Source organism: Vombatus ursinus, unplaced genomic scaffold (genome assembly GCF_900497805.2).
Source record: "Vombatus ursinus unplaced genomic scaffold, bare-nosed wombat genome assembly UNPS02014780.1, whole genome shotgun sequence".
NCBI classification, from domain to species: domain Eukaryota; kingdom Metazoa; phylum Chordata; class Mammalia; order Diprotodontia; family Vombatidae; genus Vombatus; species Vombatus ursinus.
In genome coordinates, this window is record NW_020954558.1 from 2,483,288 (window position 1) to 2,504,550 (window position 21,263).

The following is a 21,263-nucleotide window of genomic DNA, read 5'->3' on the forward strand; positions in this document are numbered from 1 at the left end:
TGTGTGTGTGTGTGTGTGTGTGTGTGTGTGTGTGTGTGCGCGCGCGTACACATATACACATCCCTTTGGCATTCATGGGAATCCTTGGCCTCTTCCCTGATAAAATCTTTTTTAGATTCTATTCTCTTTCTTAGGCCCCGGGTTCTAGTTTATCTTCTTTTGCGATTTCAGTTCCAGGTCCTCTCTTGCTCTGGCCCTGGTTTTTTGTTTCTGCTCTATTGAAGTATTTGGTGGGGGGAGAGGGGGGCAGGATGTGCCAGGTCCTCATCTCTCAGAACCACTTGTTACCCTTGGGTTCTAGACTTTCCTTCCAGGGATTTAGATTCTAGCTTCTCTATTTTTTAAAATCTCAGTTTTTAAGTTATTTCAGTTATTCTCTGATTTTAGTTTCTAGGTTTTCCTCCCAAGGATCTAAATTCTAGGTCCTGCCTTTCTGTTTTGGGTTCTAGATGTATATCTCAAGGATTTACCTTCTCAGTTTTCTCCTCTACTAGGCCCCAGGTTCTAGTGGTTCTAGATTCATTCCTTTAAGAAGTAATTTACCTCACAGGGTTGTTGTGAGGCTTAAATAAGACAGTATCTATAAAGCACTGGGCCAGTTTTAAAGAGCTGTATGCATTATGTGGTAGTCAGAGTAATTTTGGCTTTTCCTTTCCTTGGTTCCATGTTCTTGATTCTCTCCCTCAGAGTTTATATTCCAGGTTTCCCTTGGTCCCCAGCTCCAGGTTCTAGATTTTACCTGGGACTTTAGAGCCTAACTTGTATGTTTCTGTGGCCTCAAGTTTTAGGTTCTTTGCCTGTGGGAACTTAGGTTGTAGACTGTCCCTATCCCTGACTCTTAAGTTCTTGATGTTTCCCTCTCTGGATTTCTTGCCTGTTTCCTGGTTCTGGTATGAAACTCTGTGTCTGTTCTTCCCTGATCCCATCTCATCCCACTTGTGTTTTCTTGTAAAGAAATGACTTTTTTTTTTTTTTTTTGGTGAGGACAGTTGGGGTTAAGTGACTTGCCCAGAGTCACACAGCTAGTAAGTGTTATGTGTCTGAGACCAGATTTGAACTCAGGTCCTCCTGACTCCAGGGCCAGTGTTCTATCCACTAGAAATGACTTTCTTCAAATTCAAAGAATGTAAGAGTTGGAATAAGTAGGTCTGGGTTTGACTCCCGAGATGTGTGACCTTGGGCGAGTCATTTTCTTCAGTTAGCAACATTGATTAAGCATCTACTATGTGTCAGGTACTGTGCTAAATCTGGAGATACAAAAAAAAATTACGGATGATGCCTACTGTCAGGGAGCTCACCCTCTAGGTGGGGGATACAACATGCAAATGACTCTATACAAACATGCTATAGACAGGATAAATAGAAAATAACCAACAGAGGAAGGCAGTAGAATTTAAGGGGATGGGAAAAGACTTCCTATAGGACGTGGGATTTTAGCAGGAACTTGCAGGAGGCTGGGGAATGCAGGAGGCAGAGATGGGGAGGGAGAACATGCCAGGCACAGAATAGAGGGAGAAAATTCCAGTGAAAATGTGTAGAGGCCAGAGATGCTGTGTCTTGTGGGAGGCACAGTGTCACTGGATTGCAGAGTGCCTGGATGGCGGTAAAGTGTAAGACTTCTGGAAAGGTAGGAGAAGGTGCCAAGTTATGAAGGGTTGTAAAAGCCTGAGGATTTTATATTTGATCCTGGAGCTGATAAGGAGCCGCTGGAGTTTATTGAGGAAGGAGGTGACATGGGCAGACTTGCGCTTTAGAAAGATCAATTTGATAGCTTAATGGAGCATGGACTTCCCTCTTCTGAGTCACTGTTTCCTCATCTGCAAAATGGGGGTAATAATATTTTTAGACAATTATAGGGCGAAGTAGATAGAGTGCTGAGGTCAAGAAGACCTAACTGAGTTCAAATCCAGCCTCAGACGCTTACTAAATGTGTGTCCTTGGGCAAGTCACTTAACCACTGTCTGCCTTAGTTTCTTCAATTTTTAAATAAGAATCATAGGAGTATCTGCCTTCCAGGGTTGTTGTGAGAGGTTAATGAGATGTTATTAAAATGCTTAGCACAACACCTGGCACATTTTTATTGTTGTTCAGTCATTTTCAGGCATGTCTGACTCTTCCTGACCCCATTTAAGGTTTTCTTGGCAAGGATGCTGGAGTGGTTTGCCATTTCCTTCTCCAGCTCATTCTACAGATGCGGAAACTGAGGCAAACAGGGTTAAATGATTTGCCCAGAGTCACAGCTAGTAAGTGTCTGAGGCTAGATTTGAACTTAGGTCTTCCTGACTCCAGGACCAGTGCTCTATCCACTGTACCACCTAGCTGCCCACCTGGCACATAGTAGGTGCTATACTTTTAGCTATAATAATAATTATCATTATATCTGGCATCTTTTCAAGGATGCTGTGAGGGAAGTACTATAGAAACAAGCTGCTGTTGTTATTTTTTATTATTATTAGCTATGTGACCATCGGCAAGTCATATAACTTCTCTGAGGGAAATGAATTTAGCTTCTCACCCAGGACAGGAGAGCTGGACAAATGTGAATTGGGATCAGTAAAGACCAAGGGACTGTCTTCCTCATCAGATTGGGTCTGGGGGATGGTTTCTGAAGAGAATAAATAAAAACTAAGAGAAGAGGGATCATTAGTCATGACTCTCAATGACTGATGGTGGAACCCATTTCTTCTCTTGGTGGAGAGGTGGTAGGCTACAGGGGCTAAACAAGGATCATCCGTTCAGATATGGTCGCTGTGCCGTTTTGTTTGCATAACGGTATTTCTTTGTTATGAAGGAGGTCTCTGTGGAGTTGGGGGGATTGGGAAATGAAAGCAATGGTCAAAAAAAAGTATTGATAAAACGTTTATTGAAAAAAAAAGAAGAGGAATTAGAGATTTATTCTAGTTGGCCCTAGAGAAAACTAAGAACACTGAGTGGGTGGTTTGGGCCCATTTAAGAAAGTTCCTAACAGAGCTAAGAGTGAAATGAGGTACCTCTGAAGGTAGTGAGGTCCTCATCACCAAAGGTCATCACGTGAAGGTTGGACTGTTTGTCCAGGAAGCTTTAGAGACAATTCAAGTTCAGGCACTAGTTGGATGAGATTCCTTCTGAGGACTTTTCTAGCTCTGAGATTGGGGCTTTGATGCCGGGTCTTGTCTCTTCCCACCTGCCCTTTCCCTTACCTGTCTTCCCTCTGGTTTAGGGCTCTCCAAGCCATCGGATCAGGCCTACATTGAATTTGAGAGTGTGGAAGCGATAGTCAAAACTGCCAGCCGCACCAAGTTCTTCATTGAATTTTACTCTACTTGCCTAGAAGGTCAGAGCTGGGAAAAGAGGGATGATGGAAAGGGTCTGGAATGTGTGGGATATAGATAGGAGATAATGGTGGGGTATATAGTGATTTACTCTTCTTCTCTAGAATACAAAAAGAGTTTTGAGAATGATGCCCAGAGCAGTGACAACATCAACTTCCTCAAGGTTCAGTGGTCCTCAAGACAGCTGCCCACGGTGAGGCTAGTGGTTGGGGAGGGCAGGGAGGAAAGAGGGACTTGGAACTGAGGTGGGAGAAGGAAATGGGTCTGGGTGTATGTAATAATAGCTAGCATTTATATGGTGCTTTGCAAAGCTCTTAACAAATATTCTCCCATTCCATCCTCACAACAACCGTGGGAAGTATGCTATTATTATCCCCATTTTATAGATGTGGAAACTGAGACAGAGACTAAGCGACTTGCCCAAAACACACAACTAGTAAGTGCCTGAGGCTAGATTTGAACTCAGGTTTTCCTGATCTTATTGTGTCTCCTGGGGTGTGTGTATATATTTGGTTGGGGGTGTTGTATGATTGAATTTAGGGGGTAAGGATAAGAAAAATAGTGGAGGGAAAAGTACTCTAGTATTGAAGATGGGTAAATATTGCCTTAATTTTCAAAAAAGAGGCAGAAAGTATTTTTCTTTTTTTAAATCATAGGCTAATGAACTTGACTTTGATTTCCTGAGAAAGTTCTAGAACTAGAAAGCCTAAAGGTTTTCATACTAGCTGTAGTGGCTGAATAAGATGAAATGTTATAGGACATAAATGTAAAACTTGAAGTTGGGTTCAAGAAATCAACTGTACAGAGTGAGAGAAGTATGGCTAACCCTACCAGCTCAATACAAGTCAGCAGGGTGACTTGGCACCTGAAATATCTAAATCCATTGTAAGCTTCATTAATAGAGGGAGAGTGTTCAGAACAAGGGAATGACATTTACTAGCTATGTAAATCACTTAACTTTTCAGTGCCTTAGTTTTCCCATCTGTAAAATGAGGGAGTTGGGCTTGACGACCTTCAAGGTCCCTTCCAGCTCTAAATCTGTGATCATGTGACAGTTCTGTTCTATTCTGTCCCAATCAGTTAATAAACATAAAATGCCTACTATGTGCCAGGTACTCTGCTAAGTGCTGAAGTTACAGAAAGAGGCAAAAGACAGAGCCTGCTACCAAGGAACTCACAATCTAGTGGGGGAGAAAATAAGCAAACAAATGCGTACACACATGCTATGTACAGGAGGAATAGGAAATAATTTTTTTTGTTCTTTTTTTAAAAATTTAATTTAATTTAATTTTGTTCCATTTTTTAAATTTTTAAATTTTTTTATTAATTTATTTTGATTCATCAACAATCACTTCCATATGCTCTTGAGTTTAAAATTTTTCTCCCTCTTCCTCCCCACCACCCTCCCCATGATGGCACACAATCTGATATAGGCTATATCCTGTACATTCTTATTAAACATATTTTCACATTAGTGATGTTGTAAGTAAGAATTAGATCCAATAGGAGGAACCACCAGAAAGAGGAAACAAAACTCACCAGAAGAAAGAAAATAGCTAATAGTACGCTTTGATCTGCATTCAAACTCCATAGTTCTTTCTTGGGATGTGGATAGCATTTTCTAGCACGAGGCCTTTGGAGATGTCTTAGATCCTTGTATTGCTGGGAAGGGTTATTAGTCATCGTACAACATGGCTGTTATTGTGTAGGAATAGGAAATAATTAAGAAAGGGAAAGCACTAGGATTAAGAAGGGTTGAGAAAGACTTCCTGTTCGAGATGGGATTCTTGTTGGGACTTAAAGGAGGCCAGGAAAGCCAGAAGGCAGAGATAATGAGAGAGAGCATTCCAGGCACGGGGGACAGCCAGGAAAAATGCCCAGGGCCAAGAGATGGAGTGTCTTGTGAGAGGGACAGCCAGGAGGCCAGTATCACTGGATGGAGGAGTACATAGTGGGGAGGGGACTAAGGTATAAGACTGAAAAGGTAGGAGGGGGCCAGCTTATGAAGGGCTTCGAATGCCAAATAGAGAGCTTTGTATTTGATCCTGGAGGCGACTGGAGGCGACAGGAGGCTACTGGAGTTTATTGAGTAGGGGGTGATATGGTTAGACCTGCATTTTAAGAAGTTCACTTTAGTGGCTGGAAGTGGATATTGGATTGGAGTGGGGAGAGACTTGAGGCAGGCAGATCCCCATCATGCTCTTTCTGTTGTGGAAGTGTGGCCAGTCAGATCACATCTGGTCCATTGTGTTCCATTCTGGGGGAGGACATTGACAGACTTATGGGTGGTCAAAATAGGGCAGTCAGGGTGGTGAGGGCACTGGAGACCTTATCATACAAGGATTGGTGGGAGAAAATGAGAATGTTTGGCTTTGGGGGACTTGGAGGAAACTTTATAACCATGTTTAGGTACTTGAAGAGTGGTGATATGGCGCAGGGATTCACTTTGTTCTGCATGGTCCTGCTGCACTGGGCAGTTATAAAGACTGGGGGGAGAACACAGGTGAGGGGCTGAGGTGAGCTCACTGTCTGACAGTTGTGATTATGCCTCAGTGAGAGGCTGGGAGGGTCTGTCCTGGAGAGTGTATTGATGTCAGTGTAGGGCAGCCTGTGTGACCCTAGCTTTGTCTGGATTCGGGGAGATGGGGCTGTGGATAGAGCCCGGGGGTTTCTGCTGAGTCAGGAAGGCCTGGATTCAAATGTGGCCTCAGACACTTTGGGCAAGTCATTTAGTCTCTGCCTCAGTTTCCTGTTTGTGGTTTAAAGGAAACTGTCAGTTAATGGTTTCCAACTATAAAATGGGTTGCTATTATTAGCATCTACTTTTCAGGGTTGTTGTTAAGGTCAAATAAGCTAATATTTGTATAACATGTAGCACAAAGCCTGGCACCTAGCAGACACTTCATAAATTTTTGTTCCCTTCACTTTCCCTTTTGGACATGTGAGTACCACTGAGTAAACAGATTAAACTGTATGTTTAATCTCACTGCACGTGAAAGAGATTGTTAGGTAGCCCTTGGTGTGTGACTGACTGAGGGATAGGAGTGAGTTTGGGGCTGTGTGTGCGGAGGCACAGTCCATCGTGTGTCTGTCTCCTGCCACCTCTCCTCCAGCTGAAGCCGATCCTGTCAGAGATTGAATATTTGCAGGACCAGCACCTGTTGCTGACTGTGAAGTCGCTGGATGGATATGAGTCCTATGGTGAGGGGCAGGGGGCATGGTATGGTGGGGTGGCAAGCAGAAGAGGCGGGTAGTTAGAGATTTCTAAGGTAGTTGGAAAAAGGGGTGAGGAGAGCCCTCCGGCAGAAGGGATAGAGAGGGGTCTCTGGAAGAAGGGAGAAGAGTGTTGGAAGGCTGAGTTCATGGGCAAAGGTTCGTGGGATGTGTGGGTCTTTGGGGGAGGGAAGGAGGTTGTGGTTTCTAGGACAGGTCTTGGACTGGGGAAGTCTGAGGATGGGGCTGGGAAAGGGTAGAGAAGTTAAACCTTCGTCTAACTCCTAGGCGAGTGTGTGATCGCACTCAAGTCCATGATTGGCAGCACCGCTCAACAGTTCTTGACTTTTCTATCCCACCGTGGAGAAGAAACCGGGAACATCAGAGGCTCCATGAAGGTGCGGGTGCCAGCTGAGCGGCTGGGCACCCGAGAGCGGCTCTACGGTGGGGGCACCACCAGGGATGGGGAGGGCGGAGCAACCCTGGGAGTGTGAGGCAGACCCTCAGTGGCACCTGGACTGTGGGGTGGGGGAACCATGCCCTTGAGCTCCTGCTGTTGCCCCCTAGAGTGGATCAGCGTCGACAAGGACGAAGCTGGAGCGAAGGGGAAACCACCATCTGTGTCCCGAGGCAGCCAGGACTACAGGTAAGGGGCAGGGCAGCGGACTTGGAAGGTTGAGAGGAATCCAGGGGAAGGTTTCTTGGCCAGCCCTCCTCTCATCCCTTGCTCCTGGATCCGCCCCCTTCCTTCCAGGTCTTGGAGCCGAAAGCCGGGTCCTGCCGAGGCCTCCTGCCCTCTGTCTAAGCTGTTTGATGAGCCCGAGAAGCCGCCTCCAACAGGAAGGCCTCCAGCCCCACCTCGTGGAGCACCTCGTGAGGAACCCCCTCCTGCTCCCAGGTGAGGGACCCCCCCCAAGTGAGGAGCCCCCCAGATGAGGATTCTTCCCCTTTGAGGCATCACAAAATATGGCAAAAAGAATGTTGGGTTTGGAGTCAAAATCCTGGGACAGGACTTCTTAACTTTGCTTCTCCTCAATAGACCTCCTAGTTTCCTCGTCTCTGAAATGAAAGGAGAGGATTCAGTGATCCCCAAGTGCCCTCCCAGCTTTGTTGTGCAGTCCACCCCTTCCAGCTATTCTTCTGTTCTCCCCCTCACCCATGCCCCCAGTTTTGTTTGCCATCATTCTGTAATTTGGCCGTTTGTTGAGATAACCCTCCAGAGGCTAATGTTTCTTCTTAGATTTTATGCTTCTTTTTTTCCTCCTGTGTTTCCACCGGGTGGATGATGGTGCCTCGACTCTGAAAGGGCCTTTGTGGTTTAAAGAACCAAGATTCCCCTAGTTGTGGTTAAGGAGACAGTGGAGACAGTGTTGTATAGTGGACAGAGCACTGGAGTCAGAGTCAGGAGAGCCAAATTCAATTTTCAGCTCTGACATTACTAGCAATATGACCTTGGGTCCTTTCACCCCAATTAAATGGGAATAATACTTGTACTACCTGTCTGTTTCACAGTGGTCCTTATGAAGCTTAAGATACTTTGTAAATATGAATTATTATTTGCCACTCAGTTTTGCCTCTTAAAATAAAAATAGAATTCTAGATCAGAATAGCTGGGTATGAATATCGTTTATGTTAGTGCTAATTAAAATGAAATAGGATGCCACAGTTTACCAACATAAATCTTGTTCTTGTTATATGCATGGCCTTTGCCCATGTACACAAGCTCCTAGGTACAATCTGAGACTTTTCTAGCTCCTCTTGATTGTGATCAATCTCTGCTTAATCTAATCCTGGTTCTTTCCCTGACTTGAGTAGAAATAACTCACTGGGGGAATCTTTTTTGGAGTCAGATGCCTTCTTGGAAAGGCAACAAAAGTCTTCAGGCTGCTTTCTTCAGCAGTCTCTTACTTACCATAATTAAAGGGCTCATGTTTCCATTCCCTTTGGCTCCTACTATCCCCTACTGAATTTGGCTCAGGTTTCACTTGGAGTTAAAGGCCTCTCCCCATGCAACTTCCTCTACAGCTGTGGGTTGTCTTAGAATAGAATCCTAGTTGGAACAAACTTCAGAGACCATTTAGCACAGCTCCCTTATTTTACACAGGAGGAAAGAGAAGTGAAGGGACTTCCCCAATTCAATTCAATTCAGTTAACATTTATTAGGCCCCTACTGTGTGCCCAGCACTGTGCTAAGCACTAAGCAAAGTCACGCACTGAGTCAGTGTCGTTTGGAACTATAATCTGGGGCTCCTGACTTCGAGGTCAGCACTTTCCCCCCTCCTCCGTACTGTTGCCTTCATCCCTTCTAAATCCATCCCTTCCATCCTCAGGTCAAAGCCAGAAGGGGCTCCAGAACCAGAGGGGATGACAGCCCTGCCGATGAAGAACAGCTTTAATAACCCAGCCTACTATGTCCTGGAAGGGGTCCCACATCAGCTGTTGCCCCTGGACCCCCCGGCCCCCACCCCTCCTGCCAAGGTGCCCACTCCTTTGGCTGCAAAGAACAAGGTGGCCATCACAGTGCCTCCCCAGCAACCAGGCCGACGACGGCCCCCTCGAGTGGGAGAGGGGAGCTCATCAGATGAAGAGGGCGGCACCTTGCCCCCACCTGACTTCCCTCCGCCACCACTGCCAGACTCAGCTAGCCTGGATCTGCCAGTGGTGGGCCCTGGGGGCCGGGGCCGGGGAGGGGTGGAGATTCGGGGGCCACTGAATCCTAAGACGACCCACCCGAGGCCCCCACTGCCTCCAAGCTCCTCACCAGCCAGTGCCTTCCTAGGGGAGGTGAGCAGTGGGGATGACCGATCCTGCTCCGTGCTACAGATGGCCAAGACGCTGAGTGAGGCTGATTATGCTGCTGGACCAGCCAGAGGGGGCCTGATGGGGGGCCCCTTAGACCTGCCTCCCCGGGCTCTTCCCCCAGACTATGGCCGTCCCCTCGGCTTTCCCCCACCCCGTATCCGAGAGAGCATCCAGGAAGACCTGGCTGAGGAGGTTTGTGTGTATATAATTATGGGGCTGGGGCAGGGGGAAGGGTGTATGTATGTGTGTCTGTGTCTGTGTTGGCTCTGGGGCTTCCTGGCTAGCCTTATTATTTGTGGCATATATCTATCTCTACTACCCAACTAGCATCACCTTTTGGGTCTTCTGTTGTTTTGGAAAACCTATGACTCTCTGCAGCCTACAAGATAAATTTCTAGCATTCAATGCCTTCTACAGACTGGCTCCAGTCTTATTTCCCATCATTCTGTTAAATGGAATACCACTTTCCACCCAGGTTGGACTCCCTGATTTCATCTTGTTATATCCTACTTGTGTGCATTTATCCAGGCCATCCTCCATAACTGTTACGCCCTTCCCTCTCATCTGGGCCCAGTGAAGTTTCTCTTATTTTAAGGATCAGCTCAGGTGCCACTTCCTCCTTGAAGCCTTTACTGATACCTCAGGCCAGGAGGCTCTACTCCCTCACCTCCAATCTTTCATCTCTGTTGACTTTTCAGATTCCCTTGAATTATAGTTATTTATGAACATATTCTACTTCCCCAGAGTCTACTAAATTCCTTGGGCAAGGACTGTTTTTTTTTATTTTTGTTTCCCCAAAATAACCACTGCACATAGTAGGTGCTTAATAAATGTTTGCTTGAATTGAGTTGTTGGCCAGGAGCATCTCTTGTCTCTGATGTTGCCTCTGTCCCCATCTGTCTCTTTCCACCCCCTTCCCCTCCTCCCACCACTTCTGTGTATCTCTGTCTAAATGGGGAGGAAGGTGATGGGGAGGGGATGTGGGCAGGCCAGGGCCCTGAGAGTGTGTGTGCCCACAGGCTCCATGCCCACAGGGTGGGCGGGCAGGCAGCCTCGGTGAGGGGAGCATGGGTGCCTGGCTTCGGGCCCTCGGCATGGAGTGCTATGAGGAGGGTCTCGTACACAACGGATGGGATGACCTGGAGTTCCTCAGGTGAGCTGGAGGGAGGGCCCCACAGCTGGGAGTTGGGGGGGTTGGGGTTTTGGTTGCATGGGCAACAAGTCTTGAGGCTGGGGAGGAGCCCGTAGCAGCGGGGAGGGGTTGGTGGGGCAGCGTCATTGAGGCAGGCCAATGACTGAGCCCTGGTCTCTGCAGTGACATCACTGAGGAGGACTTGGAGGAGGCCGGAGTCCAGGATCCAGCTCACAAACGCCTCCTGCTGGACTCACTGCAGCACAGCAAGTGACCTTCCAGGATTGTGAAGGGCTCCGGCTAGGAGGGCTCTCGTCCAGACTGTGAGGGCCCGTACCACCCAGTGTGTCCTCTCTTAACCGTCCCCCCCCAGATTTGGAGGGACTGTCCCTCCAAATCCCCATCATGAAGGAACTTGCCCATTCTGCCTTACCCAGTGCTGAGGATGGTTGCCATAGTTACTAGTGTCTCCCTCTGCCTATTTATTGGGGAGACTCCAGCCTCAGGGGAGGAATTCCCCATGCCACTCTTCTTACCCAATCGAGCACTTCTTGCTCCATCTTTGTTGGCCAATCAATGCCCCTCTACTCCCATATTGGTTCATTCCTTTCCCCATTAGGGTCTGAGGTTGGTTGCCTAATTTAAGAGGCTTTCTGCCTACTCCAGGGATGGCATTGGTCCAAGATTTTGTCCCCCCAAATCCCCACCCCTCATTGGGGCTGCTGGAGGGGGACCGACTTCTGCTCAGGCTCTCATGTCTCCAGCGGAGAAAGGGTGCCAGTACAAGGGGGTCCTTGTTACATTTCATACTTTTCCCCTCCTCATCTTGGGGACCCCCTGAGCCACAGGGAGCACTCAGTCAGGTCTCCACCCAGACTGGCATCCCATCCGGAAATGAAGGAGCAGTCCCCTTCCTCCCTTTGGCTGGGCTGGGGTCCCCACTGCCATGGGGGGGAAGGGTAGGGAGGGTTCTGTGTTAATTTAATCGTCTGGGTGGAGGGAGGGAGGGAGGGGTGTGTGTGGACACTTTAATGTTATTTTATGAGGGAGTGGAGGTAGGGCATGTTTTGAGTCCCATTCCTAACTCCCTCAGCAATAAAGGACCCGTTTGCCTATCTGTTGGAGCCCACTCACTTCATCTGTGATCCCCACCAAAGGCTGGCTCATGTGGAGCCTCAGGTTCCCCTCCTGCAGAATGACAGCATGATTTCTAAACTTCCAGCAAGCTCTAACATTCTTTGTTCTAGGCCTAGGAGTCTGAATAGGGGAGGGGGACATTGAAGTGGGAGCAAAGAGTGAGGGAGGAGGGTCCCGAAGTACAGGTAGCTTAAGAACTCAGAGAAAGGGGAAGACCGAAGGCTCCAATAGGAGCTGTCTTGGGCGGATGGAGGAGGGGTGAACCAGACCTCAGCTCCCAACAGAAGGGCTTCTCTACCAATCTCTACCCTTTAATGACCAGGGCTTGTCCAGCTTCTGCTCCAGGGAACCCACCACCTGCCCAGACTGCACCTCTGGGGCAGCTCCAAGTTCGGGGGTTTTCTCCTTGTGTCATAAATTTGTCTTTTCCCATCCTAATCCCTCCTCCACTAGACAGCCCTTTGCACACTGGAAGACAGCTATCACACGTTCCCTCCTTCAGGCCAAGTAGCCACAGTTTCATCCTTATGTGTTGTGGCCTCCAAATTCTTTCCCCATTGTGGCCACCTTCTGATCAGCTAATTAGTTTGTCCTAAATTTGGGGGCTCCCAGAACCACACACAGTATGCCATCTGTGGTCTGATTATCAGCAGACCTGGGGAGTACTGCCTCCCTGCTTGCATCCGTGGTTCCAGTTGGCTTGTTTTTCTGGCATGTCTCACATGAACTGTGGGAGGAACCCTAGCCCACCTAGTCTGGATCTGACCCTGAGACAACGCCAGTGTGGGGCTATCATCCCTTTCTGATAAAGCCCTTCAGGCTAAGGGATTGGGCCTATGGCACGACTGTATTTTTAACAGCCTGGAGAGGCCAATGATCTGCCCAAAGAGACCAGCTTTAATTAAGCACCCTCTGATTGGTATGGGGAGGGGGCTTCTGGTGCTCCCTCACTGGTGGTACAGGCAGCGTGCTAGTTCCCCTATGGGTAGGGCTCAAAGCTTACGCTGGCCCCAAGTCTCCCTTCCCAGCTCTCTTAGGGACTACCTGAAATGGCTTCAATAAATTAATTTTATTTGGATTGAGCAGAATTTGATCTCAATAAATTACAGATGAGTTTTAGAAAGGAAAACAAAAGTTGGAAGAAAAAAAGAGGAAATAATTATGCCCTTGCCTGGCCTTTAGGGATCCTGGTCTGGGGCAATAGTCACCCCTTCTCCCTACCCTTGGCCCCACCCATGCATGAATGGCCCTGGGAAGTGAGAGCAAAGAGTCCAGGCAGCTCTGCTCCTCACTAGCTGTGTGACTATGGGTGACTCCCCCTTCTCTGAGCCTCAGTTTCCTCCTCTGTGAAATGAGCAGGATTATACTACGTGGTCTTTAAAGTCTCTCTTAGCTCTAGGTCCAATTGTCTAAGAGAGTCAGGGCCCGCTTTGGGCAGCAGCCCCTTCCCCAGCTGGGTGGTCCTGGCCCTAGTGGTAGATGAGTCACTGAATCCATCTTGCCAGCTCCAGAGCCCAGGAAAGGGGCTAACTGCGGTCGATGGCACCCTCCCACAGTGCCTCCTCACACGTCATTCCTTGGAGGATCTTTTCTCAACTGCATGAGAGGCTGGGCTGGGTTAAGGAATTTCCCAGGGGACTTGTGGAGAGGATGGAGAAGGGGAATCAGAAGAGGGGACACAACATTGAGGACGGAGTCCCCAGAAATGGGGTAGTCTCCTATTTCTCCAGGGGAGGGCGTGTCCGGGCATAGCGGATCCTTGGAATGAGGAGTCAAAGGAAAGTGTATGTCACTCTGGCCGTCATCGATAACCAGGGTCCTGATGGCGGGCCTCAGTCATCCAGAGAGAAACATCTTTGGCCACGATACTGCCCAGAGTGTGGAGGGGGGTGCTTTGGAGAGGGTGGCCTTCAGCCATGGAGCACTTCTGCTCGGGGTGTAGTCTTGGGAGAGTGAGGAGGAAGGAGCATTTTTGGGGATTGGCACATTGAAAGAAGGGTCACCTCTGGCTATGGCAAGATCATCCTCACAAGGTGGGTGGGGGAGAAGTGGGTGTCTCGAAGAGGCGGGATTCTCAGAGAAAAGGGGACATCTGTCAGGGCAGCGTAAGGGGAGTGGGCTACCTCTCAGTTCAAGAGAAGTTCAGGAGGGAAGTGCCTGGGGGAGGTAGAGATGGGGTCTCTGGCAGGGATAGGGTTCAGAAGAGAGGAAAGGAAGATCTTGGTGGAGTGAAGGGCAATGTCTCTGGCCATGGCAGGATCCCCAGAAGGGGAGGCAGTGACTACCGGCCCCTGTCTGAGAGGGAGAGGAAGCAGGAGCATCTCAGCGGTGCAGCTCCCAGGAGGCTGGGGCAGGGGGCGAGGGGCACAGTTAGAAGAGGTTGGCTTTGAGGGCAGCAGTGGCTGAGGCTGAGGTTGGGGCTTTCCGGTGGAAGGAGGACAGGACGCCAGAGAAGGGACCAGGCCCTGGCTCTGCAGGTTGCCAGGCCTTGAGCAGCTCAGCAGGGCTAGGTGCCCCAGGCCCACCTCCTCCTCCCCCTGGCCCACCAGCCCAGAGGGGCCCTTTGAGAGGGGCAGGGGCTGGGGTTTGGGGCAGGCCAGGGCTGGGGCTGAGGCTGAGGCTGAGGCTAGGGCTTGGGCTGGCTAGGCCACCAGGCCCAGGTAGGGAGGCCGTGCTGTCTGGTGTCGGGCTGCAGTTGGACTCCTTGGACTCATCATCCTCAGAGGAAGATCGGGTCTCCCCCTTCTTGGTGCCTGGAGGACCTGCCCCTCCCCCAGCACCCTTGGCACTGGCTGCCCGCTCCTGCTTCCGAAACTTAGCCCTGCGATTCTGGAACCAGACCTGGGGAGGAGAGAGGACATGAATGGAGGATGGATTAAAGAAGAATTTCCATCTGGCCTGTGGGTGCTGCTAGGCAGGGGTCTGAAGGTCCTCTTGCACTGGAATCTCTTTTCCCATTCTCTTATCTGGGTTTCTTTGCCCTGCTCCCTTTCCCCATCTCTCCCTTCTCTTGCTTCCTTTCTGTCTCTCTGTCTCCCTTCTTGCTCTGTCCCTCTCCTCTTCACATTCTCTGCCATTTTTCCTAGCTATTTCTCCCTTGTCTCTATTCTCCTCTGTCTCTTCCTCCTCCCACCTCAGATTCCTCACTTTCACCTTCTTCACTCTCCCTCCTTTGTCCCTTTCCCAGCCCCTTGGTGGAGCCCTTTAGCTCAGTGTACTGCTTCCCCCAGGTGCAGTTCAGGCATAGAGAAGTGTCTCTTGGCTTCAGGATGCTGGAGCCTGACTGTTGTCTAACCTGTCTTCAGGTTAGGGGGCAGAGGCCTGAGTAACGCTTAAGGTACTGTGCTAGCCTGGGAGGTGGAGGGAGGGTGTGGGTACTGATGGGGAGTCGCTCATCTTAGGAGGGTGCCGTAGGTGCTGGGGACCCTCCCAGTCTCCTTCGGTCCCTGCCCCTCCACCTAGCCCCTACTCGCTGGTCACCATCCGCTCCCCAAATTTGTTCGGTTAGCCTCACGCACCTGCACTCTAGCCTCAGTGAGGTCGATCTTGAGTGCCAGCTCCTCGCGTGTGTAGATATCCGGGTAGTGGGTCTCTGCAAACACTCGCTCCAGTTCCTTGAGCTGGGAGCTTGTGAAGGTTGTGCGGATCCGACGCTGCTTGCGTTTCTCGCTTAACCCGGACGGGTCCGAGAAAAACTTGTATGGCACTGGAGGGGAGACACAGGGAAGGAGAGACACAGACAGATGAGAGATACTGAGAGAGGAGAGACACGGAGAGAAGGAGACATGGAGGGACAGGAGAGACAGATTGGGAGAGACATGGGGTTGAGGAGAGACTCAGAGACAGGGAATGTCAGAGAAAAACACAGAGAGAAGAAAGACATAGTTGAGACCAAGGAAAAAGACAGGGGAGAGATGAGGAGAGAGGAAGGAAACAAATATATAGAGAAGGGAAAAGCATAAAGACATAGAGATAGGCGATATGAGAAGAGATACTCAGGAAGAGACGAGACAAGGAGAGATGATTCAGAGGAGAGGAAGGAAAAGATGTGAGTCACGGTGAAAGAGAAGAGGGGAATGGGAACAAGAGACAGAGACATGAGAGAACATGGAGAAATTAGGCAGAGGGCAGACGTGAGGTGAGACACACGATGATAAGGTTGAAGAGAGATATGGAGGAAAGAAAGGGAGAGATACAAAGGGAAGCAGAGAGAGGAGAGACAAAAAAAGGCATGGGTAAAGGGGGAGAAGAGATATGGAGAGGATGACTAGAAGAAGGGAGAAATAGAAAAATGAGAGAAAGAAACAGGGACAGAATAAAGACATGGGGAAAGGTAAGAGACAAAGTGGTGGGGTGAGAGGAGAGACACAAAAAGATGGGGACAGGAAAAGATGGAAAGAAACATTTACAGAGAGAAAAGACATGGAGGATGGGGCAGAAGAGAGACAGATGAGGTGAGACAGTAATGAGAGGAGGAGAGATATGGAGAGATAAAGGGGAGAGACATGGAAAAACAGATGGGAAAGGAAAAAAGAAATGGGGATAGGGAGGAAGAAAGAGATAGATGGATAAATACAGAGAAAAGATGGGGAGAAACATATCAGAGGATAGTTATAAAAATACACAAGGCACAGGGAATGAGGGAAAGCAGAGAGACAGAGATGAGAACAAGAGAGATGAAGTGAGACACAGATAAGGCATGAGACAAGATGAGGAAAGACATCCAGTGATGGAAAGAGAGGAGAGATAGAGGGGAGAGACAAGAGGGACAGAGAGAAAAGAGACATTTATGAGGAGAGAAAAAAGAAACAGAAGGGTGGGGAGAGGAGAGATATGGGCATGGAGACAGAAGAAAAAGGCACAAAAAGACATGGGAGAGAGAGGAGAGATAGAGAAATGGAGAGATGAGAGACACAAAAAGATATGGAGAAATGAGATATGAAGAAATGTAGATGGAAAAGAAAGAGATCCAGAGATATAAGAAGAGAGACACAGATGAGAGAGAGATACATGGAGAGATGGCAAGTGAGGAGGAGGAGGATATGGAGACAGAGAAATCCAGAGATAAAATGACAGAGAAGAGAAAGAGAGACAAATTTAAGAGAGATTTGGAGATTGGAGAGAGACATAGAGAAATAGAAAAAGACATAGAGAGATGGAATTGAAGAGACAGACATAGAGAAGAGGGGAAAGGGGAAATAGGGAGATGAAGAGAAGAGAGATCAGGAGAAATACAGAAAATTGAGGGGAGAGAGATATGTACAGATGGGGCCAGGGATGAAGTGATGTGGAGACAGAGGAGAGAGACAAGGTTATTTGAGGCCAGAGAGGAGAGATGGGGAGATGGGGATTGAGGCAAGAGATAAGGAGATAAATATGAAGAGATAAAGAGAGAAGCACACAAAAGAGAGAGAAATGGACAGATGGACCAGAGAAGAGAAGAGGAGAGATATGAGGAAACAAAGATACTCAGAAAGGTGGAGACAGAGGAGAGACAAGGAGATTAGTGATGAGGAAAGAAAACAGACATGGAGAGAGAAGAGAGAGAGAGAGAATAAAGGATAGAGGAAAGGAGAGAAGGGGACAGGAGACACAGAAAGAAGGAAAATGAGAGGAAAAGTTGCAAAGAGAGACGCATGCAGGAGAGAGAAGAAAGCAGAGAGCAAAAATACATGGAGATAATGAAAGAGAAGAAATATGGGGAGATGAAGAGAGACAATGAGGAGAGACATAGAGAAATGGGAGACAGACATCGAAAATGAGACCGGGAAGAAAAGAAACAGAGAGANNNNAAAAAAAAAAAAAAAAAAAAAAAAAAAAAAAAAAAAAAAAAAAAATGGAAAGATGAGGAAAGGAACAGATGATGGAAAAAGAAATTGAGCAAAAGAAAAGTCACAAAGATATGGAGAGATGAGTTCAAAGGGAGTGATATGGAGAAATGAAGGAGAAGGGGAAAAATTAGAACAGGAAAGAGGATAGGAATGAGAAACATTAAGAAATAAGGAAAAGTGAAAATCTGGGGTGGGGAAAGGTATGTTGAGAAAGTGAGGAAGTGGGGGAGTGGGAGATGGGACAGGCTAAATTCCTGGCTCTTCATCTCCCCAGTTCTCTCCTGTGTGCACTTCTCCCTGTCTCTCTTCTCATCTTTCTCTTCTTTTCTCTTTTCTCTCTACCTTCAATTTCTCTTTTCTCCCCATCCTTTCCCCCCTCCCTTTCTCTCCATGTCTCCTCATCTTTTCATCTCTCAATTTCTTTTCTGTCTTTCTCTGGTCACAGGTGTAGGACCTGGGATGTGTGTGTGTGTGTGTGTGTGTGTGTGTGTGTGTGTGACAGCAATGGCAGGAGCTGCTCCATCAGAACTAGGGTGCAGGGTGCAGATTAGGATTCTTTCTCTACCTTTCTCCCTTCTCACAGTTCCTTCATCGCAGGACCTTTTCCCATTCCCTTCCCTCAACATTCCAGCTGGGATCTCTCCCTCACATCTGGCCTGCTCTGGCTTGGCCTGTCTTCACCTCGACTGCTGTTGGAGCCCTGCTGCTTCCCCCTTTCTATCCATCCTTCCTTTCATTTAGGTCTGACCCCGGCTGCTTCCCCAGCAGCTTGCACTGCCCTGCTGCCTTCCAGATCACTTTGCAGCCTCATTCCACCATGGCCTCTCTTGGGCTGATTCCAGTGGCAACAAGAGCCTGGAACTTTGTGGCAGGAGATGGGTTCTAGCTTTTGTTTCTAACTTAGTTCTGTGTGACTTTGGGAAATCCCTTCCCTTTTCTAGACCTTAGTTTCTGCCCCCTGAAAAAAATGAAGGAATTAAATTTAATATTCTCTGACATTTTGTTTCTGGGATGAGATCTGGTCTTTTACACATGTCTCTCAACTGTCTTTTCTCAACTAATTCCTCCTTGTCCCCTCCCCTCTCCTTTTTCCCAAGAAGGTTTCTCTTCCCTACCTTGCCCCCAAATACCCTGGCATCCCCTCAATTCTTCTGCCACTGTTCCTGTCTCAGTGTTAGCCTGTTCTCCTGTCCTATGGTCCCTGTCCTAAATCCCTCCCCCTGTCACCTCTGGTCCTTGTCCCCATGACTCCATTTTCCTTTGCTTCCATTCTCTCTTAATTTTCATTCTTCCACCTGTTTCCTCTGGTCCCCACCATCTAGTCCCCTATTTTCCCATCCCTTTGTCCCCATCTCTCCAGCCCTGTTGTCTTCTCTGTCCTCCATCTCTCACTTTCTGGTCTCCCTCCTTCCATCCCTCTTTTCCTTCTTGCTCCTAACCCCCCTCCCCCAGATCCCTCACTCCACCCTATCTCTAGTCTGTTGCTTTCTCCATCTACAATCCTACATCCAGCCCTCTTTTCCTTCTCCACCCTTTCATCCCTAATCTTCCCATCTCCAGGTCTCAGGTTCCCTCTCAATCTCTTTAATCATATCTCCAGCACCCCTCACTCCAATGCATCTACCATCTTTTGGTCTTTCCATCCCTGTACCAATAAGCCAATCTCCTACCTTCATCCTATTCTTCCCGAGTCTCAGGGATTAAACTCCGGTATCCAGTCCAGCCCTGACAAGTGTGTTCCCCATACCCGCATAATTTCTTCTATTCTAGTACCACCTCTAAATCTCCTCTCTCTAGTTTCCATTTCTCCCTCCTCACTTTCATGGTCCCCACATCTCTTCCTCTATCCCCCAATCCCTCTATCTCCATTTCCCCTCTCTTGTCCCCAGGTCTTCATATCCTCATGATCTCTTCCCAGTCCTCACCTGTGTGCCCATCTCTCTCCTGATACCCACATTTTCTCCCTCAGCACCATCCTGATCTTCTTTCCCTAATTCCCATATCCTTATCTGTCCCTAGCTGCCTCTGGATCCTTATATTCCTTCCCAGTGCCCTACATTTCACTCTTCCTGGTCCCCATACCACTCCTTTCCCTAATCCTCCCTCTCCTAATATTCCTATTACCTCTGAACATCCCCTAATTTCCTGGTGCCCAAGTCTCCCTGTCCCCATATCCTCACCTTCCCTCCTGGTGCCCTTATCTCCCCAAGTCTTTCCCTGTATATTGATCTTCTGGTATCAAAGCCTCCTGAATAGTAAGCAATTCATATGTTCTGTCTCCCATCCATATCTCTCATTTGTCCCCATCCTTACCTTCTCATGCATTCTAGCCATCTGATCTGGTACCCACATCTTCTCCCATGTTCTCCCATCCTCATCTACCCTTACTGGTCTTCAACTCCCCGTCTCTTCATCCTGACTTCACATCCTTATATCTGGTCAGTTTGGTCTGCTTTCCATGTCTTCTGGGGGGGGGGTACCCTCCTTATCTTTTCTCTCTCCTCCACTCCAAATATCTACATCTCTTCTCCTTGACATCTAGATTTCCACCTCTCCCTGGTTACCATGTCTCCATTTTCTGTTCCCACCTCTACGTCTCCATCTCCTCTGGTCATTTCCAGGTTTGTTTACCTCTATTTTGGTCCCATTCCCATCTCCTTTCGCTGACCACTGGTCTCTTGCTATCTGAGATCCCTTTCTGGTCCTTATATCTCTAACTGTGCACTTCAGACCTCTCCTGTCTCCATCCCCACTCCCTGGTCCCCGTTTCTGTTCCCAGTGTCCTCCTAGACCACTCTGAGGGTCTTGGCTAAGCCCTGGGGCAGGGTCACTAGCCCCGGCAATGTTCCCTTTCCTTAGATCGCTCCCATCCCGGCCCCAGGACAGCTGCTCACCTGTGGAGTAGGGTGCGGGCTGGTGATCCCGCAAGGCGCCCAGGCCGCAGGGAGGTGAGGCAAGGCCAGGGCAGGCGGGCCCTGCTGCGGCTGCTGCGCTGAAGGCAGGCCGCCCCAAGGGGCTGTACTGGAAGGCGCCCGCCTGGCCGCAGGGGCTGAAGTCGCCGTAGGCGGACTCCATGGCGGCCACACAGGAGTCGTATGAGTTGAGGTAGGAGTAATCCATGAGCGCGCGGCGCGGGCAGGAGGGCTGCCTGGAGGAGGGGGCTCCGGTCAGGAGGGATGGAGGGGAAGCCAGGCAAAAGGGACTTGTGGAGACAGGGACACCGGTCGGCAGGCAGAGGGACAGAGGGAGGAGTCGGAGAACTGGGCTGCCCAGTCCCGTCCCGTCCCGTCTAGCCCAGTCCCACCCACCTAGTCTTGGCCCCACTGTCCCGCCAGAGCGCAGCGGCCGCACCTTATAACGGGATGGACGGGGCGGGGGCAGGGGCGGGACAGAGGCAGGGGGAGGGACCGGGAGCCGCCCCCAGACCCCCGCCTTCCAGTCCCCCTCCCGGGTCGGGGGCGGGGCCGCCTCTCTTCCCTTCCCCTGCTGCCTCCTCTCCTACTGCGGGGTCTGTTTGTGTGTGCACCTCCTGGGAGATGCCAAGGCCCCCAGCCTTTCTCCCTTTCCCTTCTTCAGTACCCGCCTCGGTACCCACTGCCGTCGGGGCCGCTTGGTGACCTGAGTCTTCCCTGCATTCTCAGTGAGAAAGTACCAGATTAGCGCAGGGTTGGGTGGAGAGGACCAGGAAGACGGGGGTGGGGGGTGTGTGTGTGGGGGTGTGTGTGTGTGAGAAGGTGTATGCCTGGAGGGGGCGTCGTGGCTTGAAACAGACGACAATCCCCTCTCCCAACCTCTTTTCTCCGCCTTATCTCCCCCCCTACTCCCCCCCCCCCACGT

At 49.3% G+C, this 21,263-nt stretch overlaps 2 protein-coding genes across 2 annotated transcripts in view; one reads left to right on the plus strand and one right to left on the minus strand.

The window, feature by feature from the left end:
- INPPL1 (inositol polyphosphate phosphatase like 1) overlaps window positions 1-11,460 on the plus strand; it is a 36,469-nt gene extending 25,009 nt beyond the window's left edge. Inside the window, exons 20-28 of the mRNA XM_027866232.1 lie at window positions 3,194-3,313; window positions 3,416-3,504; window positions 6,425-6,512; window positions 6,813-6,968; window positions 7,092-7,170; window positions 7,279-7,422; window positions 8,855-9,518; window positions 10,346-10,479; window positions 10,642-11,460. Coding sequence (XP_027722033.1) covers window positions 3,194-3,313; window positions 3,416-3,504; window positions 6,425-6,512; window positions 6,813-6,968; window positions 7,092-7,170; window positions 7,279-7,422; window positions 8,855-9,518; window positions 10,346-10,479; window positions 10,642-10,732 — 1,565 coding nt within the window. The 3' untranslated portion in view covers window positions 10,733-11,460. The remainder of the gene's footprint in view (window positions 1-3,193; window positions 3,314-3,415; window positions 3,505-6,424; window positions 6,513-6,812; window positions 6,969-7,091; window positions 7,171-7,278; window positions 7,423-8,854; window positions 9,519-10,345; window positions 10,480-10,641) is intronic.
- Window positions 11,461-13,965: 2,505 nt separating this feature from the next.
- PHOX2A (paired like homeobox 2A) lies at window positions 13,966-20,546 on the minus strand. The gene is made up of 3 exons (XM_027866225.1): window positions 20,321-20,546; window positions 15,114-15,301; window positions 13,966-14,436 (listed from the first exon to the last, which is right to left on the minus strand). Exons 1-3 carry the CDS (start codon window positions 20,544-20,546, stop codon window positions 13,966-13,968), a joined length of 885 nt encoding a protein of 294 aa, XP_027722026.1.
- Window positions 20,547-21,263: the final 717 nt, after the last annotated feature.